Raw genomic sequence first — 23775 nt, forward strand, 5'->3', positions numbered from 1 at the left:
TCCTCCTCACTGAAATAAGAGACCTTTATGAGTTAAAAAGTATATTTGCAAATAAGGTGTATATAATACAAGATTAAATTTCTTCTCATATTGAAATATTATATTGTATATCTAAGTGAACAACCTATATCTTTATAAGAAAATGTAGCAATTAAAACTTCAACTTTAGTTAGACTAGAGCTGGTTGACTAAACTTGGTAGGATTTTATAGTTGCCTTAATAACATGCCAGCTGCAAAATTGGAATCTTTCTTTGCTGTTGGGTATTTTTAGTTACAGACTCTCTAAGATACTTGAATATAGTTAAGTAATACTTAAAATATAATTCTGAAACTTCATTGAATTTATCTGCTATTTAGCGATATAAAAAAGAACTTAGTTTCATTAGAGTTGAATCAGGCGTTGTGAAACAGATATGTAAGTATCATCTACAGTTGTTAAGGTTACTGACTACAATGTTAGGACTTTTTTAAGAATAAAATTTTTCACATAGCCTTTCTTCTCCCAGCTTTTCCGAATGTTCATAGAAACTGAAGCTCAGAAAAAAAAAATGATGTATTCCTGTCAGTATCTAATAAGTTGCAGATAGCCTCTGCTCTTTGGACTTGGTGCCTGCTCTGTCAGCACACTAATCTCCCGAGACTCCCTGCTGCCCTGACTTGGTCTCTGGTTCACGCTTTCATTACACATGGGTAATAAGAGTCTTTTTGCCTTTGCTTAGCAAACCCCAGAGAAGGGGAGTGTGAGTTCACAGATACAGTGTTTGTCTTCATAAATGAGTTAGAAAGGCTGAATGGAGAAGTAAAAGCAGAATCAAGCCGTGATTTAGGAGAGACAGTTTCGAGGCCTGGCTTTTAGTTGTGTTACTTGCTTATTAGGCTCATGATTTAAGGAACCCCAAGGCACAGAACAGTTTATCTGTCAGTTTAGCTATAAATATGTTTTTTTATGAATCCAATTAGAGAGTGCTTGTAAAGTCCTTTTAAAATTATACACATAAATGTGTGTATATAATTTGTGGTATACACATAAATGCTTTTATTTATTTATTTATTTTTTGTGGTATGCGGGCATCTCACTGTTGTGGCCTCTCCCGTTGCGGAGCACAGGCTCCAAACGTGCAGCCTCAGTGGCCGTGGCTCACGGGCCCAGCCGCTCCGCGGCATGTGGGATCTTCCCGGACCGGGGCACGAACCCGTGTCCCCTGCATCGGCAGGCGGACTCTCAACCACTGCGCCACCAGGGAAGCCCAATGCTTTTATTTTGATTAATAATAATATTATTCTTAACGTCTCTACCTTATTTTCTAAATTAATATGAAATTTGAATGATTTTCCTTTATGTTTGTATTTTTTTATGTTTCTTTCCAACACATTTAAAGGTGCTTCACTGTTTTTATTTTACTATTTACCGAAAATTACAATCTAATGATAACATTGTAAAGATAGAAAGGCAGAATGAGGGGACTTCCCTGGCAGTCCAGTGGTTAAGACTCTGAGCTTCCAATGCAGGGGGCATGGGTTTAGTCCCTGGTCAGGGAACTAAGATCCCACATGCCGCATGAAGCGGCCAAAAAAAAAAAAGGGCAAAATAAAAATGACACTCATATTTAGAATCTTTTTTTAGTGAAAATTTCATAATTGGTATGATATATGTGTATAAATGTACTTTGCTAGTATCTTTTTTTTAGTTCTAAGAGTAATAGCATTAGGTTTATTCAGATTTTCTATTACAGTATATTCATATTTTCTTAACTGATAAAATGTTCTGTGCAAACTATTAAAATAGTAATATGTAACTAAATATTGTCATATAACTAGGTTGTTATTGCGCAAAGTTTTTATGGTCTCTTGTCACAAAAGTTTATCTTTATTGTTAAAGTCCATCTGAAATGTGTGACTGTATTAGAAATATGGACTTGTGCCCATTTAAACATTCTTATTGTTCATAATTTCTTCAGAATAGATGTGGTAGCATTATACTTTTTCATTCTGTCCTTCATAGTGTAATCAACTTAGGTATTTTGGATATCAATTTGTAGAGCATATTTAATTTAAATGCCCATTTGATTTTTGCTTCCCACAACAATTTTTCATAAACACTTCATTTTATCTGAATTATCAGACCCAGAGAGGTTCAGTGATTTGCTATACATAGTCATGATTAATAAGAAGCAGATCCAGATTAAGAACTTAGAACTTCTCCTATCCACTCCTCCTTCCATTTCCATCGACTCTCATAGACCTACATTTTTAGTTACTTACATTAATGGAGTGTGGTAGAAAAGAGGATAATTGGAAAGTTCGCTTTAGTGTATATACTTTAATCTCTAAATATTAATATGGATATGTGTTTTGGTAACTGGTTAACAAAATTAACTGTCTTAAGTTTCCTGACTTCAAAGAATCAGTTTATGGGACTTCGCTGGCAGTCCAGTGGTTAAGACTCTGTGCTCCCAATGCAGGGCACAAGGTTTGATCTCTGGTCGGGGAACTAAGATCCTACATGCTGCGTGGCAAGGCCAAAAAAACCCCAAAAGAATCAGTTTAAATAATAGCTAATGCTTATATAATACCTATTAATATGTGCCAGACACTGTTCTAGGCATTTTACATATAAGCTCAATTCATATCCATAATAGCTCTATTAATGATACTGTTATTATATGCATTTTGCAAACCAAGGTACGGAAACGTTGAGTGCTTTGCCTAGGGTCACATAGCTAGTAAGTTATAGAGCCAGGAATTAAATGAAAGCTGTCTGGCTCTGGAGTCCATGTTCTTTTTTTTTTTTTTTTAATTTATTTTATTGAAGTATAGTTGATTTACAATGTTGTGTTAATTTCTACTGAACAGCAGAGTGATTCAGTGTATCACACTGAATTCTTTTTCATATTCTTTTCCATTATGGTTTATCACAGGGTATTGAATATAGTTCCCTGTGCTATACAGTAGGACCTTGTTGGTTATCCATTCTGTATGTAATAGTTTGCATCTGCTAATCCCAGACTCCTAATCCATCCCCCCTCTCCCCTTTGGCAACCACAAGTCTGTTCTCTGTGTGTTTCTGTTTCATAGGTAAATTCATTTGTGTCATATTTGAGGTTCCACATATAAGTGGTATCACGTGGTATTAGCCTTTCTCTGTCTGACTTACTTCACTTAGTATGATAATCTCTAGGTCCATCCATGTTGCTGCAAATGGCATTATTTTGTTCTTTTTTATGGCTGAGTAATATTCCATTGTGTATGTGTACCACATCTTCTTTATCCATTCATCTGTCACTTTTCGAATTATAGTTTTCTCTGGATATATGCCCAGTAGTAGATTACAGGATCATATAGCAACTCTACATTTAGTTTTTTGAGGAACCTTCAAACTGTTTTCCATAGTAGCTGCAGCAGTTTACATTCCCATCAGCAATGTAGGAGGGTTCCCTTCTCTCCACACAGGGTCCATGTTCTTGACCAATATATTCTGTGTCTCAGTGGAAAGCAACTAGAGGAAGTTGTAATGTCCATAAAGCTGTGAGAAAATTTAGTATAAGATTTAGTATAAGATTTTCCCTGAGTTTAATTTTCAGACAATTTATAACTGTGTATTTTATCTTCCCAAAGATAATGATCAATTTCAGTACTCATTTGATATGCATTTATTGGCTTTCTGTTGTGTGTTAGGCATGTGTTAAATTTTACTGGATCATCTCATTTAGTTTGCAGTCATTCTGAGGAGAGTATCTAGGATCATTAAAATGCAAGTTCCACTACAGTGGGAATCTTATCTTCCTTGTTAACTGCTGTATCTCCAGTGCCTAGAACAGCGTCCAAAACATTGGAGATACTCAAATTATTTTTGAACACAAATTGCACTATTCTTCTTAACAGAGGGGACAACCAAGACTTAGAGAAGTTTTAGTACTTGTGTGTGGTCATATATATAAAAAGTAGCCGAGTCAAGATATAAACCTGGATATCTGTTATCAAATATCAGATCTCAAAATCTGTGCTCTGGTACAGTATTGCCTCTTATGCAGATGTATTTGGACTCAGTCCTATAAGCAGTGAGGGGGCACTGCAAATCTTTGAGAGGGGATTGGTGTGATAAAAGCAGTTTTAGGAGTGCAACTCTTTCAAAGATGTGTCATATAAATTAAATTTCATGTGTCATGTAGAGGAATGAGCATAGGGGAAAAGTCAGACCATTGCATCAATCTAGTATTGACGCAGTGAGGTTGGACTAATATTCTTTTATTTACTCAAAGAATAAATTTGAGTAATATTTCAAGGTAGAAACTGACAGAATGTGGTGGCTTAGTTTGAGCAGAAATTGGAGGAGGTAGATAATTAGCAGGTTTTGAATATAGGTACTTGGATAGAAAATAGATTGATAGAAACAGGGAAATCAGTAACTGAAATAGGGATATCAGGAGAAGTCGTTTTTGTTTTTCTTTTTCTTTTAAGGGCTCCATATGATCAATTTTATTTTATTTTATTGAATTTAAGATGACAGCAGGAACTAAGTAAGCAAGTAACTGAAGATAATACCACTAAATTTGGGGGAAAAGATAGGAAAAAATACCCTGCATATTGGGATAAATATCCTGCAGATAGGGAAAAAGTACTACTGTTTCTTAAATTTAAAATATTAGGTATTAATCACAATAATTAAGTGAACAATTCTACTTTGTTCCCCCTAAAATAGCCAAACTATTGAGCATATTATTAAACTAGTGGAGGAACATGGCAGTGATATCTGGTGGACTCTTCCCCCGGAGCAACTTCTTCCAAAAGAAGTCTTATCTCAGGTAAATTTCTATTCGTATTTAACAGCCTTTGTTATGTATTGCATGATTTAATGACAACACGAGATTCCCTGGGAGTTAAAAAGTAGTTATGTTATCATGTCAAGTGCATGAGTTTATTCATCTTAAATGAGGAGCCGGTGCAGTTTGAGAGTAGACATTTTTATTTAGCTAGAGAAGCTAGGTATATAGTGTAGCAGTAGAGTGTGAGGGATATTTGCTGTCTCACTGAGGGCCAAGATTGATTTTAACTGCTTTGTTGGCTGAGCAGAGAGAGGCACTTGTGACTTTGAGGGAACAGTGCCTAACATTGGTATATCAGGACTTTGTAGGACATGAATTCGAGTTAACTGATGGCATCACATGTTGACGAATCCAAGTTGGAAGATTATCAAGAAATAAAAAGTTTATATTTCCATTAGTAAATGTATAATTAAGTGACCACAATCACTTTTACATGGAAATGAAGCAGTTGTACGTAATTGCAAAATACTTAAAAACGTCTGAAATTTCATTTTAAAATGTGAATTTAATGGTTGTAAGTATTTCATTTTCTTAAGACCTTTTTGGGTATTAATTGTAAATGTTGTGATGGCTGTGTAATTAAAATGTTTTTACATTATCTTACTAGGTTGGTGGTCCTGATGCTTTGGAGTATGTGCCAGGTCAGGATATTTTGGACATCTGGTTTGACAGTGGAACTTCATGGTCTTATGTTCTTCCAGGTAATTTAAAATAGTAGATAAAATACCAATCAAGCAGTTTTGAAAATAAATAAATGCTATCAGAAGAAATCTATAATCAAGAACTCTTTTTTTTTTTTATGCTTTATTTGGAAGTACATCGGCTATAATATAATTTTAGATCTGGAAGAGCTATTGGATCTTTTAATCATTTTAAAAAAATGATTAAAAATCATTTAATCCAATGCTTTCTAAACTTTTTTTTTTCCATTTGAAATTTTTATATAGAACCACAATATATAAGATTAATAAAAATGGGTATTTTCTTCTTCCTCTCGGTCAGCTCATTCTCCTTGACCCCAAGGCCCTCAGTTCTGTAAAACAAAGTTTGGAAATCACTGAAATAGCCTGACCCAATCATTTTTCAGAAGAGGAGATGAGATTGGATTAGGGTCCAATTAGGTGATGGTTACATAGCTTAGTGTCAGGCTAGAAGTCGGGTACCCTGCTTTCCGGTTCTCATTCGTCTGTACTCTGTTACCTTCTCACAGCTTTACCCCTGTCTATGCAGGCAGCTGACTAATTTCTACTTCCTCACAGTTAGGGGAAGCTTTTGACTCCGTGGATAAAAAGGGAGGCGAGATTGGGCAGGAATTAGAAGGGAGTAGTAGCAGGCACACAGAGGACGTGTTTAGATGTGAGAAGATACCTTCAAGGATACTAAGTGAGAAGCTAGAAGTGAAATGAAATAGAGCTTGTCCCCACTGTGAGGTTAAAGACCGGGATGAGGTGCCAGGGAAGCAACGCTGCATCAGACAGGTCCTCACATTGCTGCTGAGTGCTGGCTTTTACCCAGGAGATCCTGTTTGCTTTCTGGAGCAAAGGAATGTGGGAAAACAGCTTGCCTGTTCAGCTGACCATTGTTAAAGGGATGAAGAGGGATCGTGGTCAGGTTTTACCTGGGGTATACTTCTGGTAGTAGGCCTCATTACTGAGAGGACAGCAATGTGATTCCTAGCAGGTAAATGCTAGGAATGCTCTAATTGGGCCTTTCTTTCAGCATAGGAAATTTGAAAAGCAAAATACACAGAAATTCATGCTTACTCTGTATTATAGCTAAACTGTACATAAAAATTCATAATGATCTAATATAATTTTTATAATATTGTATGCAGTAATTTTCAGAATTATTTCATACGTTTCTCCCACCATACTCAAGAGAAAATATTGCCAGTTTAGGTACTTTGTTTTCCTAAATTATATTGAAAATGTCGGCAGATAACACTACAGAAGGTAGGTAGGTAGGTTAAATAGTGTTATGTTATAAACAGGAAAAAGAGTTACCTCCTACCACATTTGGGGCAGCATCCTGAATTTCAAAATAGAATAAATATGCCATATGTGAAATAGTGCTTATAAAGTATATTTCAAAGTTCATTAGCTGCTTCAGCCTTGGTGAGTATTGCTGCTACTGGCATTGTTGCTTTTTAATTTCTAAAGTGGTTTTATGTTACCAAGTGCAGCACGTACAAATTATACCTGGAGCCATTGACTGTTAAACTGTGTGAAAATTGTCATTAAAACCTATCTGTGCTGCTGTTGGTGGTACAGATAGAGTTTAGTCGTACTATTTCAAGTTTGTTCTTAACCAAATATTTGAGAGTGACAGAAATAATTTATCAAACGAAATTAGTGGTAAAAATGCACCTAATCAGTAAATCATTTTTTCCTTCCATGTCATATATAGCTAATTAATTCAAAGAAAGAAAATCATTTTGCCATTTAAACATGTGTGTTGCATGCATAGGAGGATGCCAGAACATAAGTAAACTATCTTCACAGATAATACACAAACCCTATTTTATTTTATTTCATTTTGGCCATGCTGTGCGGCTTGTGGGTTCTTAGTTCCCCGACGAGGGATTGAACCCGGGCCCCCGGCAGTGGAAGTGCTGAGTCCTAACCACTGGCCCACCAGGGAATTCCCACAAACCCAATTTTAGACTATAGTTTCTACTTTTTCACTGAGATCTTATATTCCTCTTCCTCAAAAAAAAGTAAAGAATAAATAAAATAAAAATCTTATGAGATTGATCAGTAACAGATTAATTGGTTTATATTTCATCCTGTTTTCCTCCCTTTTCTTCTTTCATGATAAAAAATTTCAAAAGATAGGCAGAAAGAATGAGGTGGGAAGGAGTCCAGATACTAGGTGAATTCATAGTTCAAAAAACCATAAAGCAAAGGTGATTTTCCTTTAAAAAACAAAATGAGCAGTCATCTACTTTCCTGGGAAGGCTTATTGTACTTTTCATTCTCAGATGGCTTGTATCAAGTCTAATGTGAAATGATTCAATGTCTGCATGTTTCCTTGAGAGTGTATTATTGCAAAGTAAAATCAGCTTGATTTTGAGCTTAATTTTAGATACCAGTCTTCATCAGTATCTACTGATGTTTAACGAGTTGAATTTGGTGATTACATAGCATACATATCTAGTTTTACTTTTTGGTGACAGATTTTATGGCAGTGAAAGAGATTTTGCTTCTGTTTTCACACCAGGTCAAGTACCTGGTGAGTTCTTTGTGAGTTTCACTGTGAGTGAGTTCAAGGTCAGTAAAACTTAAGAAATTGAAACTTGAACACTTTCTGAAAGGGAATGGCATTTAAAGTGAATTAAATATAAGTAATAAGTCATATCCATATTTCTAAAACATTCCTTAAATGTTAACCAAAGATATTAATTATTGCATTGATTTAAAACTAATTAATATTTAAACTTTTTTAAAAATAGCTTTATTTTTTTGAAAAAATTTGTATAGACGATCTTATTTACAAAGCAGAAATAGAGACACAGACGACAACTTATGGATACCAAAGGGGAAAGAAAGGGGGTGGTGGGATGAATTGGGAGATTGGGATTGACATATATACACTGTTGATACTATGTATAAAATAGGTAACTAATGAGAACTTACTGTATAGCACAGGGAACTCTACTCATTGCTCTGTGGTGACCTAAATGAGAAGGAAATCCAAAGAGGGGATATATGTACAGCTGATTCACTTTGCTGTACAGTATAAACTAACACAATATTGTAAAGCAACTATACTCCAATAAAAATTGTAAAAAATAAAACGAATTAATGTTTAAAATTTTTTAAAAATAGAAAAGTAGAGAGAATCCATACCCCTTGAACCCCTTCCCCACAGCCTTCCCATTATCAGCATCCCACACCAGGGTGGTCTATTTGTTACGTTCGATGACCCCACGTTGACAAATCATTATCATCCAGGGTCCATAGTTTACATTAGAGTTCACTGTTGGTGATGTACATTCTGTGGGTTTTGACAAATGTATAATGGCATGTATCACACAGAATAGTTTTATGGCCCCCCAAATCTTCTGCTCCATCTTTTCATCCCTTGTTCCCTACTAACCCCTGGCAGCCACTGATCTTTTTACTGTCTCCATAATTTTGCCCTTTCCAGAATGTGGTATAGTTGGAGTCATACAGGATGTACCTTTTTCACTTTGGCTGCTTTTACTTAATAATATGTATTCAAGGTTCCTCCATGTCTTTTCATGGCTTGATAGCTCATTACTTTTTAGTGCTGAACAATACTTCATTGTCTGGATATACCACAGTTTATCCATTCACCTGGTGAAGTAATTAGTGTTTTAAAATATTTATTCTACATCATTTCTGATTCTTTTTAACAGATAAATAACTTGAATTAGAGAAAAGAGATCATTTTTTGAAACAGAAACTTAGATTTACAAATAAGTTTTTTTTAAAGTTACCTGTTTAAGGACATATTACAGTACTAATAGCTTAATTTCAAAAATTAATGATTATTTTTAGCAATTATTTTTTGTTTAAATTATTTTTAAATGTATGTATATTAAACAGTAGTTTTGCCAAATGTTTGTGCTGGTTCTACAACCTGCCTTCTTAGTTCAATATAATAATCTTGCTCAAAATTCATCAATTCAGCAAAATTATACCAATTTAGTAATGAAATTGTAGATTACTCAGTTTTTTGCGAATTCCTCTTTGATAGTAATTTTTTAGCAGTTGGTTTATTCTTTAAATTTTTACCATACCTAAATCACAGTCCTAGAGGTATTGAACAGTTGTTTCCTCTAAACGTGTATCTTTACTTTTTTTTTGGCTGCGCTGGCAACTTGTGGGATCTCAGTTTCCTGACTAGGGATTGAACCCGGGTCACAGGAGTGAAAGCCTAGAATCCTAACTACTAGGCCACCAGGGAATTCCTACAATTTTCATAAGAGCAAAAGTTATTGTAAAGAAATACTAACTTTTTACCACATGGTTAATCGTTACTTTTCCTGGAATTTTAAGACACCAAACATACTATGCCTCCATAAGAAGGTTCTAAATTTTTCTTTCACTAAAAGATCTATGCAGAGGCTTCCCTGGCGGTCCAGCGGTTAAGACTCCACACTTCCAATGCAAGGGGCACAGATTTGATCCCTGGTTGGGGAACTAAGATCCACATGCTGCCAAGAAAATATTAAAAAATAATGATAATAATAATAAAATTACAAAAAAATCTATGCAGGAAGGAAAAAGGATAAAAAATAGGCAGAAAAAAAGCGGTACCGTTTCTCCCTCTTGTACACTGCTAGTGGAAGTGTAAATTGGCACAGCCCTACCAGAAGGGGTTTTCACATTATGCGTCAAAAGCTTTGAAGTAGTTTTCTGTCTTTGGACTGAGGGATTCCACTTACAGGAATCTGTTCTGTAGTATAGAAGTAATCAGATCTGGATGAAAAATTATGTGTGAAGATATTCATTACAGTATTATTTCAAATAGTAAATGACATTGACCAACAACCCAATGTCCATCTGTAGAAAAATGGCTGAAGTGATATGGCATACATTCATATGATAGAATGATATGCCTCCATTAAGTCATGTTTTTGAACATTTTTTGAACATTAAATGGTCATGGGAAAGTATTATTTAAGGGCGTGTTAAATTTTTAAAAGTGCAGAATACAAAGATGTAGGATATTTACTCATGTAAATATTGGTATGCATAGACAAAATAGTGGAAGGAAATATGCTGAAATAAAGTGATTATCTCCGGGTATTGGGAATATATGTGATTTTATTTTCTTGAACTTTACTGTTTTACAAGTTTCTTAAAGTGAGAATGTGCTTTTTGTTGTGAGAAAAAAAAGTAAGCATTACTAAAAATAAACTTACTAGAACAGAAAATAGTCCCAGTAATTAATTATATGAGGTTGTTAAATGATTCTACAGTATACCAGCACTTGAGTTTGACTGTGGTTCGTATTACTTACCATCCAAGACTAAACTTCTCATCTTCATTTTGAAAGTTCCTATAAACTTTATCTTTTCATTTCTTACTCAGTGCTTTGCTACTCCAAAACTTCCCCACCTCCATCTTTTTCTTCTGGTTTCATACACCATCGTGGCAGGCTCTTGTTTGCAGAAATTTTCTAGGGTTACACTTCCTTTTCCAGAATGATATTTTGCTCCTTACCCAATTCCAGTAATTCAACATATATGAGAAATGAGAAAGACACCAAGACTTTACCCTTAATATGAATTAGTTGTTTCGTTGTGCTATTATTAATGGCCTGATTTTATTAGGTACAACATGTGTTTCTAGGACAGAATCAGAGACCATGTATTTTAAAAGTAATTTAGTATACCTAATCACATTTTTGCAAGTATTCCTTCATATAAAACTGTTTGAAAAAATATACCATCAGCAACTATCAAGTGCTCTTTATGATGTATCTTAATAATAATTAACATTTACTGAGTATTTACTATGTCCTAAGCATGTTATATTACGTGTTTAATCTCTAGAACAACCTTGTAAGTAGATTTTGGTGTTATCCTCATTTCAGTGAGGAAGAAATGGAAGCATGGAAAGGTTATGCTAAGGCCCCATGGGTAGTAAGCGCCACAACCAGGATTTGGACCCAGGCAGTCTGAATCTAGCCACTGTGCAGTCTTCAAATTGCTTTTATTCGGCATAGTGTAAGTCCTTAGGCAACAGCCAGCTTTCTTAAAACTAAAAATTTTAGAGCTGGCAAAGATTTTAGAGATTATTTAAACCCTTTGTTTTTTTAGGTGTGTTAATCAAGGCTTGGAAGCTATGATTTATTTCTCCAAGATGACAGAACGTTAGTTGGATTTCATGATTATGGACTGTCATTTCATTAGGCCAGAAGTAGGTATTTTCTGAAGAAATGAAAATTTCTTGGGAATACTTCCTGCTATTTCATTTTCCACTTATTTCAGAGAAGGATTTCCCCTAGTATTCTGTTATTAATCTTCTCATTAATTATTGCTACATCCAAAATGTGGTCTCCAGTAGGAAGTTAACATTTTGGGTGGGATGGGGTTTAAGTACTGGTATTGTAAAAGTTTAAATGGTTACAGATCGGTAGAGGAAGAAGGAAAGTAGGATATACATGTAACATTCTAGACGTTGAGGATAAAATTTTTGTTCTCATTGCATAGGCATTTATCATTTTATATTATCCTAGGCTTTCCTAACTACATAGACTAGGCTAACCTGTGTTTTCACCCTGATAACAACATAGTTATTTCTTGTTTAACAGAAAATCTACCCTATTGGCTATCATCTCCAAGAGGGCAGATAGCACAGTGCCTGCTAGGTGCTTGATAATGTTAGTTGAATTTAACTAATTTAATGTTTGATTACATTATTTCAGTTTTGTCTCCCACCTTCACCCAGATACTCTTTGTCACATAAGGATTACAACACTGAATCTTCAATGTTAGGACATAAGAGCAAATCACCATCATTTTACAAATAAAAAGGGATTGTGGGGGTTTCTTAGAGTTCTGAGTTTAGGTTTAAAATATGGAAGTAATCTTCCCCAAAGACCTCATGCTCCTGTTTTTGAAAACCATTTTTATTCTGAAAAGTCACAGAATAGTATAAAGAGGTACATACCTTCACCTAGATTTTCCATAGTCAACATCTGGCCACATTTGCTTTATATATTTTTTTTCTATATGGATATATAAACAAACTTTATTCTGTACAATTTAAAGGTAAGTTGCAGACTTGATGCTCTTTTATCCCAAAATATTTCAGTGTGTTTCCTAAAAACATGGACAGTCTCTTGTATAACCAATATGAACATCAAAATCAGGAAATTAGCACTGATTCCATACTGTTACCTATCTATAGATCTTACTCCAATTTCACCCAGTAATGTCCTATATGGGAAAAGAAAAAAATAAATAAAAAGTGGTATAGACCCAATCTAGGATCTCATGTGACATTTAGTTATCTCTTTAGTCTCCTCATTTTGTCCTCGTCTTTCATAAACTTGACATTCATGAAGGTACAGGTGGTTTATTTTGTAGAAGATAGTACCTCGGTTTGGGTTTCTTTGACGTGTTCTCATGGTTGGATTTAGATTGTGCATTTTCGGCAGAAATATCACAGAAGTGATACTGTGTCCTTTTCAGTGCATCATGTCAGAAGTCACATGATGTCTTTGCTGGTGATGTTTAACTTTTATCACTTGGTTAAGGTGGTGCCTGCCCATTTTCTCTTGCAGGGTTACTCCTCCCCCACCCCCATCTCCCCATCGTAATTGTTATTATACGTACAGTTGACCCTTGAACAACGTTGGTAGGGGCACCAACCCTCCCTGCAGTCCAAGTCTAACTTCATAGTTGGCCCTTCATATTTGTGGTTCCACATCCCTGGATTCAGCCAGCGGCAGATCATGTAGCACTATAGCACGTATTTAGTTAAAAAATTCCGGGTGTAAGTGGGCACTCACATTTCGAACCAGTGTTGTTCAAGGGTCAACTGTATCTTGTAGAGAGATACTTTAAGACTGTGGAAATATCCTGTTTTCTCGCCAGATTTTCACCTAGTATTTAAGCGTCCTTGATGATTTTTGACTGAAATGATCATTACTTATGATGTTTGCCAAATGGTCCCGTATTTCGGATTTTTAACTCTTGAATCAACTGTTGTTATTTGTTGAATGCTGAAGTAGCTCTCAAGCTTGGGTACATATATGTTCTAACGAATTTGAGGCTAAATTATTTGTACGGCATTTTTTTTTTCTTTTGCCATGTTTTTTCTTAAAGACTTAATTTTTTAAGAGCAGTTTCAGGTTCACAAGACTTAATTTTTTAAGAGCAGTTTCAGGTTCACAGCAAAATGAAGAGGAAGGTGCGGAGATTTCCCTGTACCCTCTGCCCTCACACAGGCAGTCTTCCCTGTTATCAAGGTCCCCCACCAGAGTGGTACATTTGTTACAATGGATGGACCTACCTTGACACATCATTATCATCCAAAGTAGATCGTCTACATTAGGGTTTACTGTTTGGACAAATGTATAATGACATGTATCCATCATCATAGTATCATTTGGAGTATTTTCACTGCCCTAAAAATCCTCTGCACTCTGCCTGCTCATTCCTCCCCTGCCCCGCCACCAACCTCATGCCTCAACCCCTGGCTCATAGGGCTTTTTTATGCTTTGCCCATCTTTTGACTGGGTCGTTGTCAAATTAGAAGTTAATAACTTGCCCTTTATAAGACATTTTTTCCTAATTTGTTTAATATCTTGGTTAAGTGCATATGCTCCGTGGCCAGATGGTCTACATTTAGACTCCATGTCTACTGCTTACTGTCTGCATAACCTTGGGCAAGTTATAAAAGCTCTCAGTGTCTCACTTTCCTCATCAGTAAAATGAGGATAATAATAATATCTACTTTCTAGAGTTACTATGAGAATTAAATGACAACATATAAAGTTATTGGATACTTAGCAAATAATTGTTGAATTAATAAAAATAGTTTATTTTCATAAAAGATTTAACTGGAAATATTGATATTGGTAGTTAATATGAATCAGTCCCTAATTTAGATAATATTTTAGTTATCTGTGGTTTAGGAGATCATACTCCAAGGTTTATTTTCTTCATCTTGATTAATAAATTGGCAGTGAGGGTAACAGCCCAAGTGAATGCAACCTAGCCATTGGGTATAGCATGACACAAGCAATAAGTAACATGATTACTTTTAATATTTTAATACCTTGATAAATATTCATTTCCATTTTCCTATTTAATTAACTTAAATTTGTTTTTTCATATTTATTTTTGAGGTACTGACCAAAGAGCAGATTTGTACATGGAAGGAAAAGACCAGCTTGGGGGTTGGTTTCAGTCTTCCTTATTAACAAGTGTGGCAGCAAGGAATAAATCACCTTTTAAGTAAGTATTACACCTGAGCTAAACAAGTCAGCACACGGTTGAGTATTTCTACTGAATATTCGCCAGTGTGTGAAGCACTGTACTGAATAATATGTATGTGATAAAACACTGCCCTTAATTAATTAGCTTATAGTCTGCAGTCTCAGGAGAGAAATAGGTTTGAAGTAAAAAAAAAAAAAAAAAAAAAAGAGACAAAAATGGAGACAGCAGTACAAAGAAGCCTTGTCACTTCAATACAGGTCATAATTCCTAGAAGAGGTAAAACCGGCATTGACTGGAGTAGTGGAGAAACCCACACGATGGATGTGGAGAAGGATATTCTAGCTTGACTGAGGACAGCCTCAGTCAGATACCCTTACATTTGTAATTTCCACAAGTGGCTAATGGATGGAAATATTTCTTTAGTGAATTTTATTAAATTAGGGATTCTTATTTAGTTACAGAGAATAGCTTTTCCTTATTCAAATATGTGAATGGAGGTTCTAATCAGAAAGATTCTTTAATAGCTTAAGATTTTTGCTATCTTAAAGTGAAAACCCATCTCACAATTTGCATGTTTTATGTCTCTTGTATAACATGCTTTTAAAAGTCGATAGAACAGCAGATATATATTTCTCTCAAATTGTCCTTTTGAAGATAATTTTTTTTTTAAGACATACTTTTTCCTGGTTAGTTTTAATGATCAAAATCAGTACATAATAGATGCTCAGGAGATAATTGTTTAGTGAATGTAAACATAAAAATTTTGTGTATAAGAGAGCTTACTATTTATCAGGATAAACAAGTAGCTGAGAATCAGACTTTGAAGAAAAGTTTTCATACATAATTTGTCAAGAAAAAAGATTCTTATGTCAAACTAAGTTACTCTTTTTAAGCTGTGAGTCATCTTCAAAAAGACCATCATCATTGTGTTCATTATTATAATAGCTAATTTGTCTTCTTAGGACAGTGGTTGTTCATGGATTTACCCTTGGAGAAAAGGGAGAAAAGATGTCCAAGTCTCTCGGGAATGTCATTGATCCTGATGTTGTCATTAATGGAGGACAAGTAGGTGGTTCCCTAAAAATTCATTTTATTTTTAAGGCTAAGTTGGCAGCCAGAACCCTTAATATAGTTACTTCAATGTAAAAAAAAAAAACAAAAACCTCACAAAACTATCTTTTATACTAATAGCAAATGCTTTACCATGTTTTAAATCTAGACTCTCAAATGATATGTGATTTTTTTCTTTTGTTTTGAAAAAGGGCAGGGTTGGGATTGTGGCCCTTTTGACTCATTTCAGGTCTGAATCTCCAGTTAGGTCCTGAGCCATGCTATCCCTCTTTTAATTGTCTGAACTTTAAAACTTTATAAACTGTAGTTTTACAGTTAAACAGAAACAGTATAGGAAAAAAATTAGATCACATCTTCTAAATGCATGTTTCAGGGAATTCCCTGGAGGCCCCGTGGTTAGGACTTGGCGCTTTCCCTGTGGGGGCCCAGGTTCGATCCCTGGTCAAGGAACTGAGATCCCGCAAGCCATGCAGCCATGAATAAATAAATGAATGAATGAATTAATGTTTTATTATTATATTCTTGGAAATGATACACTTTAAAGCAAGTCATTAATGAACATCAGTCTGGGGTTGCTGATACTTTGGTTTATTTTGGAGTTGCTTTCAGAAAAGAAATCCCTTCTCTTATTTTACTACCTTGGCTTTTTACTGCCCTCCTAGTGTCCAGTAATCAACTCTCTTTGTCGGAGTAGCTTGGGAATATTGCGAGGGAAAAGCAATCCTTCCCCTCCACCGGCCTGCTCCCCCATCACAGACGCATCTGGGCCAGTACTCTGTCCACCTGCTGTAGTGGCTGTTTACAGACATGACAGGAAACCATTGAACAAGATTGCAGGCCGAACTCTCCCTTTTTCCAGTTTTGTTGTTGTTTTAGATTCAGCCTGATCTCTGAGATCATTAGCCCTTATTTTGTTACAGTACGGTTATATTTTATGCTTACATTTTGCTCAAACATTTCTAAATAGGAGTCTTACCTAAAGCCTCTGTTCACCAAATTGTAATCGAAAGCCATTTATATGTTTATATGTTTTTTTCCCTCAATGAAAAGGATCAAAGCAAAGAGCCTCCCTATGGTGCTGATGTCCTTCGCTGGTGGGTCGCTGAGTCCAATGTCTTCACTGAAGTGATAATTAGTCCATCTGTACTGAATGCTGCCAGAGATGATATTAGCAAGGTCAGAGTCACTACTCTTTCTATTATGTACTATTCCCGAATGAAAAGTTTACTGAGTCGTTGTTAAAAAAAAATGAGGCACATTTTTGTTAGCACTTCACAACTGAATGAAAATGAGTTCTCCACATGTTAGGAGCTTTTAAAAATATCCTGTGCTAATTTATTTGTTTAAAAACAGTAGTAGTAATGCTGATAATTTTATACACTGTCTTTTTATATTTTAATATAATATGAAATTATACTAATTTTGTATACTTTTTATGTGCTCAATGACTGTGCACATTTATTCCATTTATTTTTACCTACACAACATTCTTAGCGACACAGATGAACAAACTTAGGCCACTGAAAGGCGATTTGCCCTTAGATTTTAAAGAAATATAATGAAAATTCAGTTTTTATGTATAAAGTACAGTGGTTGTTTCTGCAACTGAGCTTTTGAAATGAGAGTTTTTCTGCATTTGTAGTCTTATTATAAGAATGATATAACAAAGTATCCCATTAAGAAAGTAACATGAGTTGGATAAAAATTATAAAGAAAATAATTTTTCAGTAATAATTGAAGGACTCATATATTGTTTGACTGTATATTTTTTTCCTCAATATTTATAGCTTAGGAATACACTCCGCTTTCTTTTGGGAAATGTGGCTGGTTTCAACCCAGAAACAGATTCTATCCCTGTTAACAATATGTATTTCATAGACCAGTATATGCTACACTTACTGCAGGATTTAGCAAACAAGGTAAGTGTGCATTAATAAGCTTTTGGAAATAGCACAGTTGTATGTTGAAATTTGGGTTGTACACGAGTGGAGCATTCCTTGTTAGAAATAGTATCTAAAAGCACTAAAAAAAGTTATACTTGGGCTTCCCTGGTGGCGCAGTGGTTGAGAGTCCGCCTGCCGATGCAGCGGACACGGGTTCGTGCCCCGGTCCAGGAAGATCCCACATGCCGTGGAGCGGCTGGGCCCGTGAGCCAGGGCCACTGAGCCTGTGCGTCCGGAGCCTGTGCTCCGCAACGGGAGAGGCCACAACAGTGAGGGGCCTGCGTACCGCAAATTTAAAAAAAAAAAAAAAAAAAGTTGATAAATTCCACATGGTCCTAGGTTGATTAGGTATGAAGTCTTATGATTTCTTTCCTGGTCTCTCAAAAGACTACAGGAGTACCTGGTGGAAGCAGTAGGCACAGGCCTCCCCTCAGACCACATTTTTCTCTTGAAATCAGTTCCATGTATTTCTTTAATAGGAAGGAATAAAATAGAGTTGTACTTTATTTAACTGCAGAAGTATAGAAATATACATCTCAAAAATATAGAAATAACTGAAATGATGATTCCTATGTTGTCTTATAAGATACCCTGTCATATATAAACACAAATATTTTGTGTTTTCTCAAAAATTAAAATTGCTTCCACATACCCTTAAGAGTTGTACATGCAGATTTTCGCCCAATTTGACTTTTCAGGCATAAATGAAGGAACATTGGTAACTTAAACTCTTTGCAGTTTTAAAATAGTGTGGCTTCATCATTTAAAACCTGATCTTTTCATTTGGTGTGTGTTCTTTTGTAGTTTTCAGGGTAGACTATTCAGTGTTTTCTGAGGATGGTGACTTTCATATCCAGAAATGACGTTTTAAAGATCCTTAAGTGCTCTCGCGTTTTGCTGGTTTTGTATTTGTCTGCCTTTGAAACATATTTTGAAAAGGAACATATTTTGCTCATGATGACTTGCATTTTTATTTGCTTATCCCAGCTTCCGAATTTATTTTGGCTTTGTTCCCTAGATTACCGATGCATATAAGCAGTATGACTTTGGAAAAGTTGTTCGGTTATTACGAGCATTTTATACCAGAGAACTCTCCAACTTTTATTTCAGCATAATCAAAGATAGGTATGTATGACTGAATATTGAAATACTCAGCAAACACTGCTTGAACGTCTGCGCTGCCTGGCAGATGTTGGAAAGCAGAGGCGAGCAAGAGGGGCTGCCCTGTACCGTTATTAAGAAGTTGGGTTCTTGAGTCAAGTCTGATTAGGAAGTTTCATCCTGTCACTAGCTTTATGAGCTGAGGCAACTTATCCTATAATCTCAGTTTTTTAATCTGTAAAATGGTGACGATAATACCTGTCTCAGAATGTGGAAATGAAAAGATACAATGTAAGTCATGTGCTGAATGCTGTGTTTGACAGAGTAAGTGCTCAGTAAGTACTAGCTGTGAATATGAGGTAGCGAACGTACTGCTTGTCCTCAGGAGTTTGCTGACTTTGAGAGGGATATTTCTCAGAGAGAAGTATTCAGCCAGTTATTAATATAATGACATTGTATAACATCAGCGATACCCTTTTAGAGGCAGGCTTGGTGCTGTCCTCATGTTTTGCTCCAGAATGCAGGCGACACGGCGTGACTCTTATGTGTGACAGTAACTGAGCCAGTGTGAGGTGTCAGCCGCAGTCTATCAGCACCTCAGGGACCTTCCACTGGGACTGTAACTCCCAGTCCTTCCCTTGACACACTGAGAGGGTCACAGGGGTGGTGAGTCACATTTTTAAATACCTTCAACTAACATTAATTTTCCTTTAACACAGTTGTCTAGATTCTAGCTGTTACTGATCGGAAAAACAGAATTGGACATAGCGTAGGTATGAGAGTTTTTGAGGAGGTGGGCACACTTGGAAGGCATAGAGGATGTTATCAAAAAGGTTGTATGGGGCTTCCTTGGTGTCGCAGTGGTTAAGAATCCGCCTGCCAGTGCAGGGGACACGGGTTCGTGCCCCGGTTCGGGAAGGTCCCACATGCCGCGGAGCGGCTGGGCCCGTGAGCCACAACTACTGAGCCTGCGCGTCTGGAGCCTGTGCTCCGCAACGGGAGAGGCCGTGACAGTGAGTGGCCCCCGTTCGCCGCAACTGGAGAAACCCCTCGCACAGAAACAAAGACCCAGCACACACAAAAATAAATAAATTAAAAAAAAAAAGTTGTATGATGGAATATTTTATCCTTTAATTAGAAGACGTTGGAGCCATAGGCTTAGGCACTGTCAGAATGAACTCAGCCTGAGGCAGATCCCATCTTGGCAGTCATCGTGTACAAAGTGTTGTCAACCGCTCAATAAGTTGTTCTTCAACAGGCTTTATTGTGAAAATGCAGATGATCCCAAACGACGCTCTTGTCAGACTGCATTAGCCGAAATTTTGGATGTAATGGTTCGTTCTTTTGCTCCCATTCTTCCTCACTTGGCTGAAGAGGTATTCCAGTACGTACCTTACATTAAAGGTAAGAAATACTTGATTTGTTCTCTGAATGAGAAAGACCCTGGCTGAGGGTGCAGCTTCTCATTTTATCTACTTCACAAAAGAGGCACTTATTCATCTACAGTGACTGTTTTGTGGCCTTTTGCATCTCGATCATTTAGTAGTTTCTGCACCTGTGTGTGGAGTAGGATGAATTTCAGCGTGGTCTTCATGCCACCTTAAAGTGCTTTCTGAAATGTGTTAGCAGCTTGACTATATTGAGAAATCACTTTTTCTTAAATACCTTTATAAATGTCAGAAATATATTTTAGGCTTTTACTAAAACAAACGTATAGTGTCTGTGAATATTTTTATAATAGTTTTTTCTGTCTGGTTGTATTAATAAGCTTACAGAAAATTAGAAACTGTAGAATTCTAGAAAGAGGACAAAAGTCACTCATGATCTTACTTATAACCCAGAGACAACTACTGTAATATTGGGATATTTCTATTTTATTTTCTTCTAGGCATCCTTTGAGATCTCACTGTATATCTTTATCCTTTGTTTACATTTCCAAATGTTGATATAAATGTTTGGTAAGCATTTAGGATGGCTCCGTGCTAATTGTCATAAATAACAATTCTTATTTTCCATGCATAGTAAATATTTGATGGTTTGAGCTTTATATACAGTTTAAAATATATGTAAATTGGTTAACTTTTTTTTTTTTTATAAGAACCCAAGAGTGTTTTTCGTACTGGATGGATTAGAACCAGTTCTATCTGGAAGAAGCCTGGACTGGAAGAAGCAATAGAGAGTGCATGTGCGATGAGAGATTCATTTCTTGGAAGCATCCCTGGCAGAAATGCAGCTGAGTATGAGGTTATCATTGTGATTGAGCCTGGACTGCTTTTTGAGATAATAGAAGTAAGTAGCAATTTGTTCCTTTTGAAATGGTGTTCATATCATACAGCTTCATGTGAAATTTAGTTTTAAAAAATCTCAGTGTAAATAATATATTTAAAAAAAATTATAAATTAGGATTTCTGTTTTCTAATCCTAATACTAATCACTGATTCTTTGTTTCCGACTTCTCTGTGCTTCCTTTTTCTTCTCTTATGAAACATGTACTGTTGCTACTTATTTTTTAGGTTGGGATGGGAAGGTGTAATAAAGTTCTGTTTGAAATGTAAGCCCTCAGGGCTAATTAGACAATATGGCAGTCGTATCAGAATACACAAAAATTGGGAGCTTTTGAGAATTTTGTCCATCTGGACCAGATTCAAAACAAATCCCAAAAAATATTTTTATCTTTTTCTCATGAGATCTGAAGAAAATTCATTTGCTCCAGCAAATTATCATGGGATCTCAAAGCATTCATCCTATTTTTTAATTTTCAAAAGGGCCATCAGAAGTTTCTTCTTGGGATTCTTAGGGGTTGATTGGGCAGACTGACTTGTAGCTTAACATAGACTTAAGATCTTTCTCTAGTTTTAACGTTTGAGAAGAAAATTGGTAGTGAATATGTTTTTTAAAAAAGTTTTACTCGTATCATAGTTTACTAAAAAATGACCGTCTCATTTGGTTGGAACTTCAATTTAAACTTTTAATAATATAATTAAATTGATTAAGATTTGAGGCTTGAAATAGCCAGTAGGTATACGATTGTTGATCAGATAACAGAATTTTGGTAAGATGTTCACATTTTAAAATTTACAAGTTGGGAAGCTGATGACTCCATTTTATGAGCCAGGAAACTGAGCCCCATTGAAGCTGTGACCTGGCTGGGGCCACACAGCCTAGTACTGGGCTTTTCCCCTACATGTCATGTTTCCTTTGACTTCATTAGGTCTGAGTAATAAGCTGAAAACAATACAGCTTGTTTGGATCATTTATATTGGAAAAAAAATACTTTGGGATTTTCAAAAATGTGAATGTATTTTTCTTAGGAATTACACTAACTAGCTAATGGAGTCCTGGATATGTCAGTTACTAACTGTATGAATTTGTTAAAACCAAATTAATCTCTGAATCTCCTGTTTTGTCATGAGCTGATTTTTTTTCTCCTTAAGGAATTTTGTATTACTTAGCTCACACACTCGTTTTGAAGATGGAAATTACAACAAAAAATGTAAGAGTGCTTATCAGATATCCAGATTGTGTGCTTCAGAAGAGCTCTGTGCATTACTCAGATTGTCACCATTGGTCTACACTGCTAAAAGCAGATCCTTGTTTAGATAGTATCTTAACCCCTCTCCTACTGTAGGAAGCATGATACAGGGAAGAAGTATGGGCTCTGAGGTGGACAGACCTGGGCTGAACTGCAGCTGTACTATTTACTGGTCGGGAACGCCTGGCAAGTTAACCTCTCTGAGCAAGCTTCCTCACTTGTAAAATGGGGATAAAAAACACTGTAGCTGTTTTGTGATCATTACAAATACTGGTTGGACATTTAGCCATCTAGCAAAGTGAAGTGCCTGGCTTACAGTGTATTCTCAATCAATATAATTAATTAGAAGTTTTTAGTTATTACCTTTTATACTAGTAAGAATTGATTTATTTAATAGTATTAGCTCAGGAGGTAATGGTCCCAAAGGGTTCCTCACCAAACACAAGAACTTGCAGCATCTCTTTTTATAACCTGTTTATGGTAATAGCTTAATTTAGATAGATAGTAACTTGCAAATGCTCGTGCCCAGATGCTACAGGCTGAAGAGACTTCCAGCACCTCTCAGCTGAATGAATTAATGATGGCGTCCCAGACAACTTTGCTCTCTCAGGAACCACGAGCAGTAACTGCAGATGTCACTGAGCTTAAAGGGACATTTCTAATCAACCTAGAAGGTAAGAAGGAGGTGAGGGTAACAGCGGTATCTGGGGAACTGAATGATAATTATAGGTCATCTCCAGCTTTGCAGTGGACTACTTGTATTCTTAAGGCACATATACACTTGGAATACGGTTTTCTATGGAAGCAGTGTCAACAATGGCCAGGTTTCAAAACTAGCTCTCAAAGTGCCGTACCTGCCGATCTTAGGAACACAGGAGTAGGGGGAGGAGAGGGAATAAGTCATTGTCACTGCATGTGAAGTCAGTCTACCTTACTTTGGTTGGCTTTTGTGCCCCCTGTCCTTTGATACTTAGTCCTGCCCAGCCCTGCTACCCTTCCCCACTGTTGAGTCTAAAATTTCTTATTATGCTCACCCCAAATTAAAGTGTCATGTAGCCACCGTTAATGAAGAATCAAGGAAGTTTTATTGAACTCATTCCCACATTGATATAAGCATTTTGTAGTTATTTGTTTGATAGGGCATTTTGTCAGCTTAATTCATTCTCGTTGATGGAAAGGACGCCGAGTAATGGTAAGAGAGAAAAACTTGCAGATATTTTGGGAAAAGTGATGCTGTCTGTGCTTTTCATAATAGCTTTTAGGTACCAGCAGGAGGTGGGAGGCATCGGTTGAAATCTGAGGCCTGGCAGCATTGACCATGTAGTAGATTCTGGCTTAATTTGCTTTTCAAAATGTTAATCTACATTCTCTGTGCAATGACT

The 23775-nt window shown here is 36.1% G+C and overlaps 1 protein-coding gene across 2 annotated transcripts in view; it reads left to right on the forward strand.

The window, feature by feature from the left end:
* IARS2 (isoleucyl-tRNA synthetase 2, mitochondrial) overlaps positions 1-23775 on the forward strand; it is a 68527-nt gene that overhangs the window by 43730 nt on the left and 1022 nt on the right. For both annotated transcript variants that reach the window (XM_030868339.2, XM_030868340.2), the window contains 10 exons: positions 4701-4803; positions 5432-5525; positions 14656-14764; positions 15709-15811; positions 16868-16993; positions 17605-17736; positions 18779-18885; positions 20120-20265; positions 20960-21150; positions 22923-23067. In XM_030868339.2, coding sequence (XP_030724199.1) covers positions 4701-4803; positions 5432-5525; positions 14656-14764; positions 15709-15811; positions 16868-16993; positions 17605-17736; positions 18779-18885; positions 20120-20265; positions 20960-21150; positions 22923-23067 — 1256 coding nt within the window. The remainder of the gene's footprint in view (positions 1-4700; positions 4804-5431; positions 5526-14655; positions 14765-15708; positions 15812-16867; positions 16994-17604; positions 17737-18778; positions 18886-20119; positions 20266-20959; positions 21151-22922; positions 23068-23775) is intronic.

This window comes from Globicephala melas, chromosome 1 (genome assembly GCF_963455315.2).
Source record: "Globicephala melas chromosome 1, mGloMel1.2, whole genome shotgun sequence".
Lineage (NCBI taxonomy): Eukaryota > Metazoa > Chordata > Mammalia > Artiodactyla > Delphinidae > Globicephala > Globicephala melas.